This window comes from Sprattus sprattus, assembly GCF_963457725.1.
Source record: "Sprattus sprattus genome assembly, chromosome: 15".
In the NCBI taxonomy this organism is placed as follows: Eukaryota; Metazoa; Chordata; class Actinopteri; order Clupeiformes; family Clupeidae; genus Sprattus; species Sprattus sprattus.
The window spans coordinates 17570331-17582428 of NC_137913.1; the positions used below are offsets into that span (position 1 = coordinate 17570331).

Consider the following 12098-nt stretch of genomic DNA (forward strand, 5'->3'; position numbering starts at 1 on the left):
CACGTACGTATTTCACACATGCATACACTAATGCACGCATGCACACATGCACAAAGGCACACTATTATACAAATCCCGCATGCACACACACTCCTACACACATTTACATATGACGATAGCACTCAGACTGACAGTCATCTATTTACAAAAAAAAATCACTTTTCCTCGATCCATCCATCCATCCGTGTTAATCCATCAGCATACTCCTCCATTCCAGCCACATTCATGTCACCCTCTTCATCATCGTCATACGCCTCTTCCTCCTTCTTTCCCCTAAGGCGAGCCTCGTCTTTCCCACTCCGTTCCCACTGCTGATGTGACTCACTGCATTTCACAAGTGTTACACACACACACACTCTCCCCTGGATCCATGACTATTTTGTAATAGCAAGTGTGTGAATCAAGAGCCTCTCCCCAGCACGTACGGTCTGGAGCCCTTGGGCTTCTGGTGCTGATTAGGGATGCACCGATCCGATATTTGTATCGGTATCGGTACCGATATTGACGACATTTCTAGATCGGGTATCGGTGAAAATGTGCCGATCTAAAAAAAAAAAAAAAAAAAAATTTTTTTTTTTTTTTTTTTTTTTTTTTTTTATATTTATACTTGAATCCTATTCCTACTACCTTGCTGCTTTGATAATTCAATTTACCTCACGGGATTAATACAAGTTTATCTATCTATCTGTCTATTGGCTGATCTATTCAGTGTAATTCTATGCTGTGCGCTGTGAGTGACGTCATACAAAAGCAACACGCCGTGCAGAGCTCAGTGTTTACAAAATGGAGCGAGCGAAAGGATCTGCTATCTGGAGCTATTTATTATTTTATTATTTATTTTGTTTTACATTGTATTTTGATAATTACACTGACTGAACCAGTCACACTATATTTATATGATTAAGATTGTTTTACTGGTGCAAAATGATTAAATAAATTAGTAATTCAGTACATTTATATCTGTTTATTTGGTTTTTTTTTTACATAGGAAAGAAATGTTTAAGTCAAGTCTCATGATCCCAGATCTCCCCCGATGAAACTTACAGTTTGTTACCATCATTTCGCTTTTTTTTTTTATATCGGTATGGGATCGGTATCGGCCGATACTAAACCTCAGATATCGGTATCGGTATCGGAGGTGAAAAAAGCGGATCGGTGCATCCCTAGTGCTGATTAATGGCAGGGACTGTTTTCCTCAGAAGAGCAGAGAGAAAGAGAGAGAGAGAGAACCCGTTGGCTCAGGTCAGGCCTGTGTACTCACCCTCAAGTGCTCTCATTCTACTGTGGTGAGTATGCACAGGTCAGAGAACTTCAACAGTTTCATAACATTTAGCATATGCATGCACAGATAGTACAGATGTGGCACAGCTGATGTTCATACATTTACACAGACATGCACACATGTGTGTTTCACAGACAGATCTCATTCTCTATTTCTCTCTCTCTCTCTCTCTCTTGTGTCTCTCTCTCTATTTCACGCACATACACACACTTTTTCTCTCTCTGTTTTTCTCCGTCCATCTACACAAACAGGATGGATCAATCCTATCTGGGGTTCCCATCACTGGGAAGCTCTCTGAGGGTCGAGGCCCATTTCTGCCTAATGTGGAAAAGATGCTCCAGATTACATGGCCACTATCAGAGCTGGTGAACAAGGTGCACAACATAGTTTTGACACTTGGTTCGTTTTGCTGGTACAAACTCGAGTGCGATTTTTGCACCCCTCCCCTGCTGGTTTCTTTTCACATTACATGCTTTGGTTGCGAACCATTATCCGTTTGTGTCATCTACACTGAGCAAAGTGCAACTTTTGTATACCAATGTCGCTAGGCAATGACGCAATGTAAGGGTGAAAATATGGAGAGCCACACCTTATTTGTTTTTTATTCATGTTTTTGTTAATTTGGTCATTTATGCTATGCCATAAATTACGTGAGCTGATCGGATAAGGAGGTTTTTGCGGAGACTGGCATGAATTGCCATGGAGCTGTCCTCTAGTCACTAGTTTTCAGATGTTTATTGTGGTTGAAATGGAATCCATCATCAGCAGTCATAAATTGCATTAACTTCCTGGTTTTAGATTGGATAGCTTTCCCAATAGTTCAGATTAACCGTACCACAGACACCTGTTTTCTGGAGAATTCGGGCACGGCCCTTTGGTGCACAACTGAAACAGCTTATCACATCAACGAAACAAAACAAACTACCGGGTCAGTCGGACCCCGTGCCAAAAGCTCTAGTGTGAAACCACCCTTTATCCTCTCTGATCTTACTGGCCCACAACTACTTGGGTCTGTGATGATCAGGGTTGTGTGTGTGTGTGTGTACGTGTGTGTGTGTGTGAGAGAGAGCGCGACACTTATGTGGGCTGAACTTTCTATGTCCGCAACATCTCTCACTAATCCAGTGACGTCCCCCAACTTCATATGGCCCTTCTTATGTCTTTGTTCACTAATGAGTCCCTGTCCACTGTGAAGGGGCCAGTCGTGAGTCTGGGTAGTGATCCCTGGAGCCATGCAAAGTATAACCAAATCACACTGTTGACACCATGCCTGGGTCCATACCTATCGTACTGGGTGCTGACGTAGAATGTCAGTCAGATGGCACAGTAACAATTAGTTAAAGAAGTCCAACATTGTTGTTGGTGAACAATGTGTGTACACCTGATTTGCATGGCTTTGCATCTGGATTATTTTAGGCTGTTTAGTTGGCTTTGGCTTACCGAAGGACATGACATTTGTAAGAGTTGGTACTATTGGGTAACGTACGACACCAAGGAACGACACCAAGTTTGGAAAAGGAAAAGACGAGAGAATATGCGTTTGTGTGTGAATGGAGTTCTTGGTAGCTCTCCTCAAAGAAATAACACAGTGGTGAGCCTCTCAAGTCCACAGATATCTGGTTTCCATCTCCCAGCACCCACCAACCTCCCACCTCCCTGCCCCTCATGAGAAATCATAGAGACACACATCCAACCCTAATAGCTGGCTGTTTCTATGTCACATTCTCACATCACATCGCAGCCTGTGGCCTGTGTTTACAGCTTACCAGCAGCGTACCACTCCAAGTCAGCCCAGGCCGGGAGTCAGTGAGTTAGTGACTCCTCTGTGTTGTTTGTGTGTCACCATGGCCGTTACTCAGTGCGAGAGCACGTCCGTCGGCTCGCTTCCATCGCCACGACGACTCACCCAGTGAAAGTCTCCAGTTGCTCTTGGCAGCCACGGCTGCGGAGTGTTTGGTAAACAGTTGTGTTCCTCGAAAAGTGATTCACATTCGTGTTTTTCATGAGATTATCGCACATTTGACTGCTCCATGTGTGCCCCTGCATGCGGGCTAGATGAAGTGCAGATGGAGAGCCCCATTTTAAAGGCTGTGGGGTTCATACATGAGTGTTCTCATCTGGAACCTTGCACGTTTTGGTACATAGTGTTGTGTAATGTAAAGGCCTACACGTTTTTAAAGCTTAAATGGTATTGACTTATCCTGTGGGCCAAATATGTGAATTGTGGTACTGCTACTGCGGAGTTCATATCTTGTTTACTCTGCTTGGAAGGATTCTCTTGACTTTTTATTCTGTTATCATGCCAGGCCCATTGGAAAGTTGGTTGTGTGTGTCTGTGTGTGTGTGTGTGCGTAAACTGTGTGTGTAAATCAAATGAACTTGTTGTCTTACTGTAGCGAATGTGACCTTTTTCCTTGGAACTAAATGAGATCATAAATCTGTGTGTCTTGAGTTACTGTGATTGCGTATTTTAGCTGTGTGTGTGTGTGTGTGTGTTTGTGTGTGTCTGCTTGGATCCTAACACAGCATTATTCACCACCCAGGAATTGCACTTTGGCAGCACGCTCCAGCAAGCTGGGGAGGGAATATCGGTGACGTATTGGGAATGTATTCCGACACATTCCCACATATTCCAGCTCTCTGCTGGGACGTCAAACACATTTCCAGGAACGCTGAGAGAACACGGCCGAGAGGATCGAGAGCGGAAATCAGACGCCTCGCCTCACTTACGCGCATGACACTCGGCCAAGCAAACTTGAATGAATGCACGCGCACAAACACACACACAATGAGAACTAGAATGCGTTTCGTGAACAAACTGCGAGAGTGTGCTTGCTCTGTTGCGGCCATGACCGAGAGAACAAGTGCCTTGGAATTGGGGCAGGTGTCAGCTCTCCAGCTCTCCCTGCATGTAAACATGAGTGAGTATGCATGAGTGAGTATGCATGAGTGAGTATGCATGAGTGAGTATGCACGAGTGAGTATGCACGAGTGAGTAAACATGAGTGAGTATGCATGAGTGAGTATGCACGAGTGAGTATGCACGAGTGAGTATGCATGAGTGAGTATGCACGAGTGAGTAAACATGAGTGAGTATGCATGAGTGAGTAGAGCCCTGGTATGGAAGGTGTCTCTCAATATTCCTAGTTATACAGTTGAATGGAGAGGGACAGAGAGACAAGAGGACCCTTGAGACCTTGGCGCAGGTGTCAGTGAAGCACAGGTGCAAGCCAGTTTAATGACCCTATTATGATGTCAAAATGGCACAGAGTTCTGCCATGCAAGTCTATGGAGAAAAAAGGTGATGGAAAAAGAGGAATAAAAAAGGAGTGGCAAGGAGTACCGCCACGAAAAGTCATAGCAGGTTGCACCGGATCGGGCCGGACGTTTCGGTGTTTGAACGGCGTCTGTACCTCGAACGGGCGAGGCGTAGTTAGCTGCAAGAAAAACGGGGAGAATAAAAAAACGAAGAACAATAGTGTGCTTCCCTTCGGGCAAGCACACTAATTACTGCTGGGAGTATTACAAAAAGTCTGTGTGTGTGCGTTTGTGCCGTGTTTGGGGGAGTAGTGTTTCTGACCCACTCTGACGCACACGGTCATCCTCTGGTCTTAACTAGAGCAGTAGACATCAAACTGTGGCTGCGTTCTGCACCATGAGCAGGCTGTGTGTGTGTGTGTGTGTGTGGTGTACTGTCCAATCCAGAGGATAAAGGGCTTGTGCGGTTCTAGGCATCTGAGGTTGGGCCTGTCCCATTCAGAGCGATTACATTCAGGCGCAAGACGTCTTTATCAGGCCCCAGGGCCTCTGCGGGTCTCTTGAGCCTGGAGATGCGTGCGTGTAAACATGCACACACACACACACACACACACTCACACACACACACACACACAAACACACACACACATACCTGCATGCACATACACACACTCCGAGTCAGACAGGGCAGGAATGAATGAAGATAATAATCTCAGTCATTTAATGAGCTGTATTCACTCTCCACTCACTGGAAAGCTGACCCTGTTACATAATACTGTGTGTGTGCATACAGTATGTGTCAGCCATCAGCTTGTCCATGGTAATCGTTTTGAGATGTTCCAGGGGCGATAAGCACACAAAGACCTAGACACACACACACACACACACAGACACACACACACACACACACACACAGACACACACACACACACACTCACACTCACACTCACACTCACACACACTCACACACTCACAGATGTGTGCTCATGCTGGGTGATTTTGTGTGTTTGTGACAGGAGGAGGAGGGAAGAGGAAGGGCCGCAGTAAGAAATGGAAGGAGATCCTGCGCTTCCCCCACATCAGCCAGTGCACTGAGCTGTGCAGCAGCATCGGTACGTCCCACCCACACACTGCACCCCCCAGCCCGGAAGCACTGATGCCACAGAGGACCTCTCCCACTGGATCACTACACACTAACCAGTCCAATTACACCTCTCTAACACTCACCCCACTCTTCATGACCCTGACCCACTGTTCCACTACTCCAGCAACACATGATCCAACGCCCAGTTATAAGGAGAGATATCACTAAATGAAAATGAATCCCCACCCTACCTTTCCATCACATCCCAGTTATTAGATTTGTATTAGTACTCTATTCCGCTGCCTCTCAACCCAAACCAAACCAGTGTTCTGGTACTCCACCCCTGCCTGACTATTGTAGTAATCTGATATCTTAATGTGTTTCTCCCTTAGTACAGGGGTCCCTAGGAGGACTTGCGGAGGAGGACCATTACCCTACCATAACTGCTGTATCTCAGTTCTGTGTGTGTGTGTGTTTGACAGACCGTGACTACTCCAGCGTCTGTGAAAAGCAGCCCATAGGCCGCCTGCTGTTCCGCCTGTACTGTGACACCAGACCTGAGCTGCAGCAATGCATTCTGCTGCTGGATTCGATGGTAAATACACACACACACTCACTCACACACACCCACACACACACACTACATTGCTTAATTTCACTGTGGCAACCTATGCTGGAATGTACCAAACACACACACACTCCCTCTCTCACCCTTTCGCTTTGTAATACACTTTCAATATCACTATAGCAACCTAAGCAAGAATTTTAAACTCACACAGTCTACACAGACTCAGTGTCTGAGTGAACCTAACACACACACACACACTCCTATTATACTCTACTTCTCTCTTATTCAAGTCTTAAAATCTTCCTTAAAATCTATCCTCCCGCACTACCACCACCAGAACCCTAATGCTCACTCGACACACACTCTCGCTCTCTTACACACACACACACACACACACATTGCTATGTCTTCTGACTCAAGACGGCATGCCTACCACATGACGGGAGTTTAATCTCACCCAGAATATGTGAGACTTCACAGACGAAGACCCTGAAAGGGTCGCTTTTACCAGCCACACAATCCCACAATCCCCTGCTGCGGCCCCGGCCCTGCCGCTAAATATGGACATGACACAACAGGCCCAGCAGACAGGCTGGGATTTGATGGGACGGGGGGGTGGTGGGGGTGACGTGGAGTGCTGGTGAAAGTCAGGAGTTCCCTCACTGTTGGGCCGGGGCTGCTGCTGTATAGTCCTGCTTTGCCTCTGGCCCCCTCTCAGCCTTGTGCTGAGAAGTTAGGAGGATATGCCAAAGAATGTTTTAAGATACTCTTAACTCATACACACACACACTCACACAATATTGAAGAAATATATCATTAATTGTTGTCATTCGTTCATTTTTAATATTGAGAAATGTGTTCATTTATTGTTAAAATTGAGAAATGATCTTTAACTGACTGACTGACTGACTGAGTGTAGCAGTGACAGTGCTTTTATTGGCTGTCCTCATGTTGTTGCTTAGGAGGAGGAGACGGTGTTAAGGCATTGACCTCAATTATCAACTGTAAATACAGTGATTCAGATACGTGCAAACACAAGCACACACTCACATACTAACGTTCAAACAAACACACATGAACACAGACATAGCTTGGTATTGCATAAGACAGACAGGTAGAAGAGGTAGTCTAGTTGATTGCCTAAAAAGAGAGGTTAGTCAGTGTTGTCTGTGTGTGTGTGTGTGTGTGTGTGTGTGTGTGTGTGTGTGTTTGTGTGTTTGTGGCTATGGCTGTGTGTATGCATGCTTGTCCCTGCATGTTGAGGTCATGGAAGTTCAGATATTACAGTAGTGTGACTAGTAGCAGAAAAAGAGGTAGAGTGTGTGGGTGGGTGGCATCAGAAATAAAGGTTAGAGAGTGTCTTTCACGCACATTCTTTATACACACTCATACATAGTGGGTGGGTGGGTGTGTCTGCATGGCTTTGTGCTAATTATTTCACACACACACACTCACGCACGCACACACACACACACATTCACATGAATGCACACACACTTATACTCACAGACAAAGCATAAGGAATGTGCCATGAGGAGGGGGGTTGAGTGTTTGACGTCAGTGGCAAGCGAAAACTTAAATTGAGCACAGTGTGTGTGTGAGAGCGGTACAGAGAGGGAGAGAGAGAGAGGGGTGGGGGGAGAGATAGATGTAGAAGAGGTGAATAGGGTGGAAGGCATGCAGATAACAGCAAAGGTAAAATAGAGTAAGCCCTTCATTGGCCCCTCTGGCAAAAATATCTCACAGACACACAGACAACTGTGTAGGGTCTTCAACAGATCTCTGCTCATATGTTTGAGTGAAAGCGGGTTGGTGTGTGAGGTTCAACACAAGACAGCGTTGCTCACAGAGTCAGTGTCACACTTGCCTCCTGGTGTGTGTGTGTGTGTGTGTGTGTGTGTGTGTGTGTGTGTGTGTGTGTGTGTGTGTGTGTGTGTGAGTGTGGCAAACTGTGTGTCTGTGTGGAGTAAATGTGTGGGTACCACACAACTGAGGCCAGGGGCAGCAGCAGTTTGAAATGAGAGTGTGTGTGTGTGTGTGTGAGGGAGACAGAGAGAAGGTCAGTGGAAAATCTCTGTGGCCCCCCAGTAATGTTCTCCTCCTTCTCTGGATTTTCTGTCTGGGTTTTTTTCCCCTCTCACACTCTCTTTTTTTTTTTTTTATTTTTTTTTTAACACATACTCACTCATACATATGCCTTTCAGTCCCATATCTCTCTCACTCACTCACTCACTCACTCACACACACACACACACACACACACACACACACATACGCACACACACACACACACACACACACAAACTCTCCTGCTGTTGTAATGACGCGTGTGTGTTTTGTGACGTGCCTTGGCCTTGCTGTGACACCCCAGGACCTCTCAGAATCCTGTGGTGTTGACGGAATGGTTACCCAGCAACGCACGGTCACACACAGAGTCCCTCGGAAAGCATGTGTCTTGTGTGTGTGTTTGTGTGTGTGAAAGAGAGAGAGAGAGGTGTGTGTGAGAGAGAGAGAGTGTGTGAATCTATATTTAATCATTTGCCAGATGGTTTTATTTACGTCTGCGAATGTCAGTGTATGGGTGTGCGTGTGTGAGTGTGTGTTTCTTTTTCCTTATGTTCATGTGCCGCCATAAGCCTGTTAGTTTATATGCATTTGTCTGCTCTTTAGAATGAGTTAATAAACAAACCTCCCCATGTTTGTGTGTGTGTGATGGGTATTTGGTTCCACAGTTAGATGACAAGAGATGGACTGGAGGGGTTGATGATGTTGATGAGAGACTGAATTGCCACTAAAACACATGCACACACACACACACACATACATACAGACACACACACATTTACTGTCACTTATATACGCACATACAGACACTACCTTTTCACACAATCAGAGTGGATTACCACTAAAATGCACACACACGCACACACACACACGCACACACACACACACATACACACACACACTAACTAACCCCAGGGCATGTCTGTACTATGCCTCCCATCATTGTGTAACTTCCAGTCCAGGAGAGTGGTACACATGATGTAGTGACGACCACTAACGCCCAGTGCCAGTTCAGCCCCGTTTTAATGTTTGTGTGTCTCTCATCCATTGTAAATACACAGCACAGTCTGAAGATAAACTCACTACATTCTATTACCTTACACTTTACATCCTTATTCCTATATATTTAAGTGCATACTATTTAGTAAATGTTCGCATTAATACTGTGAGTTAACACTGAATGTCTTTCTGCAGCCCTTGTTTGTCTGTAAATGTTTCCTCTCTTTGATTTATAAAAATAAAAGAATTGACCATGTATGCCCATAAACACAAATTACCACCATTATATCCTCATATACTACACACAAATGAACAACACATTCTGAGCCAATTTCTAGTAATGCCTGACAGCACAGCGCATCGTATTTACACAACGCACATACTTCTGGAAACTGTATGCTCTCTGTGGGTTGCCATCTGTTGTGTACTAAATTTCCATCAAAACATTACTACACACGATCTGCACTTAGCACTGCACTGCAGTAAATATCCAGCAGACCAATAGGCTTGTCCAGTGGCTGTACATCATAGCCAACCCACTGCCTCTTGCCATCGGCGTCCGTCTAATGTCATTACAGTCATCGGCACAGTGCACAAACACACACAAACACACACACACACACACACACACACACAGTGTGAACAGTGTTCGGTGCCACCTTTCCACACTTATATCTCTCACTGTCCTCTTGTCATTCGGCCGCTGAAACGATGCCATGGGAAAACTATGTGCTCTTGCGCCCTCTGTCAGTTTATGTCATTTTAACCCACGTCATGGTGGTTTCTTCTATTGGGGTGGAAGAGATGCTGAAGCGATCCTAGAAATAACATACACACACATACAAACACACACACACATATACACACACACACACACATATACACACACACACACACACAGACACACACACACACACACACGCACACCAAAGAAGACTCAGTGAGGCTTTGTGGTCGTAATGGCAAGTTGTTGTGTTTTAGGAAGAATACGAAGTCATGCCAGACGAGAAGAGGAAGAGCAGAGGGGACGAGATAATCCGGAAGTTTCTCACCAAGCAGGTACACGCTTTTGATAATATTTCGTAACTACGTCACTCATTCATTGATGTGTAGCTTCCCATGAGTATGAGTAGTGTTTTTGGAATAATGTCATGACAACTATTTTCAATGATTTATTTTATATATTGTGTGTGTGTGTGTGTGTGTGTGTGTGTGTGTGTGTGTGTGTGTGTGTGTGTGTGTGTGTGTGTGTGTGTGTGTGTGTGTGTGTGCGCGCGCATATAGTCCCCTCAGTGCATACCGGTTGTGGAGAGTTTTGCTCAGGAGTGCCAAGACAACCTGGACCTATTGCCTTGCAGAGAGATCTTCAATGACTGTAGCAAGTGAGCCCCCCTCCACCCACACACACACACACACACACACACACACACGTATGATATATTAATATATATATGATTTATCAGCGTATATATATTACAGTGTCTGACATTCACACTGCATTAAGAGATAGTCACGCACACAAATCTAAGCACCTACTTTACAACACATACACACACACACTTATACAACTGACTGGAGTGTGTCTGTGTGCAGGATTCTTCATGACTACCTGAGTGGCGCTCCTTTCTCCGACTACCAGAACAGCATGTACTTCGACCGCTTCCTGCAGTGGAAAATGCTGGAGAGGTCAGACTGATCTCAGACATGTCTGTCTGTCTGCCTCCCTCCCTCTCCTTCCATAGCTGTCTCTCTGTCTCCTGCTCTGTCTTTGTCTTTCTGTACATCTATCTCCTCTCACTCAGTCTGTCTCTATCTCCCTTGTTACTGTGTGTGGTTTATGGTGTTTATAGTTAATGTCTCCCTCTGTTGTCTAATGAAGTACTGCTGTTTCATCTGTTTGGGAGATGTAAGTGTGTTCCATGGAGACCAAGTGTCTTTCATGGTAATGTACCATTTTAATACATGGGTTTTGCTTGTTTATAGGCAGGCCATCACTAAAGACACGTTTCGACAATACCGTGTGCTGGGAAAAGGAGGCTTTGGTGAGGTAAGTCCTCAGTAGTAAAAACAGGTGTGTGTGTGTTTAGGTGTGTACATGCCTTGTCTTTGCTGTAGTTAAGATGTGTGAAGTTTGATGTAATAAAGTCTGGGTCTGTATATGTGATCAGGTATGGATGTGGTTGTTGCAGGCCACATTCAATATCTCTGAGTAACTTCCTGTGTGTGTCTGTGTCTGTGTGTGTGTGTGGTGTGTGTGTGTGCGTGCGCTTGCGCGTCTGCGTGTGTGTGTGTGTGCAGGTGTGTGCATGTCAGGTGCGAGCCACAGGGAAGATGTACGCCTGCAAGAAGCTGGAGAAGAAGCGGATTAAGAAGAGGAAGGGCGAGTCCATGGCGCTCAATGAGAAACAGATCCTGGAGAAAGTCAACAGCAGATTTGTGGTGAGCTCCTCACCTCACTGCCTCTTCCTACTGTGATTACACTGGGAGTGAGACATCCAGCATCCCTTTCTCTCTTTCTCTTTCCCTCCCTCCCTCCCTCTCTCTCTCTCACAGTCTCTCTCTGTGGTGACCTTCTCAAAGTCTGTTGTCAGATTTATTGTTGGCTTTATCTCCATATTCTCCTGTAGTGCAAGATTAGCATAGGTCTCTTTTATTCATGTCTCTCTCTCTCCCCCAAGCTCTCTGTGAATCATTCTGTTCACATTCTATGGGCTTTATCAGCATGACAAGTACAATATTTTGCCAAAGCACACACATCATATATTCAGAAACGTTAGCCCCCTGACATCTGTGCAGCCCCATCTGGACAACACGTGCATTCCTACACAGCACAAACATATGCA

At 45.4% G+C, this 12098-nt stretch overlaps 1 protein-coding gene across 1 annotated transcript in view; it reads left to right on the top strand.

Moving 5' to 3' along the window:
• The window catches only part of grk5l (G protein-coupled receptor kinase 5 like), a 41385-nt gene that overhangs the window by 21476 nt on the left and 7811 nt on the right, over nt 1-12098 (top strand). The window contains exons 2-8 of the mRNA XM_080853169.1: nt 5557-5652; nt 6107-6219; nt 10237-10314; nt 10540-10637; nt 10849-10941; nt 11239-11302; nt 11554-11694. Of these exons, the coding sequence (XP_080709295.1) occupies nt 5557-5652; nt 6107-6219; nt 10237-10314; nt 10540-10637; nt 10849-10941; nt 11239-11302; nt 11554-11694 (683 nt within the window). The remainder of the gene's footprint in view (nt 1-5556; nt 5653-6106; nt 6220-10236; nt 10315-10539; nt 10638-10848; nt 10942-11238; nt 11303-11553; nt 11695-12098) is intronic.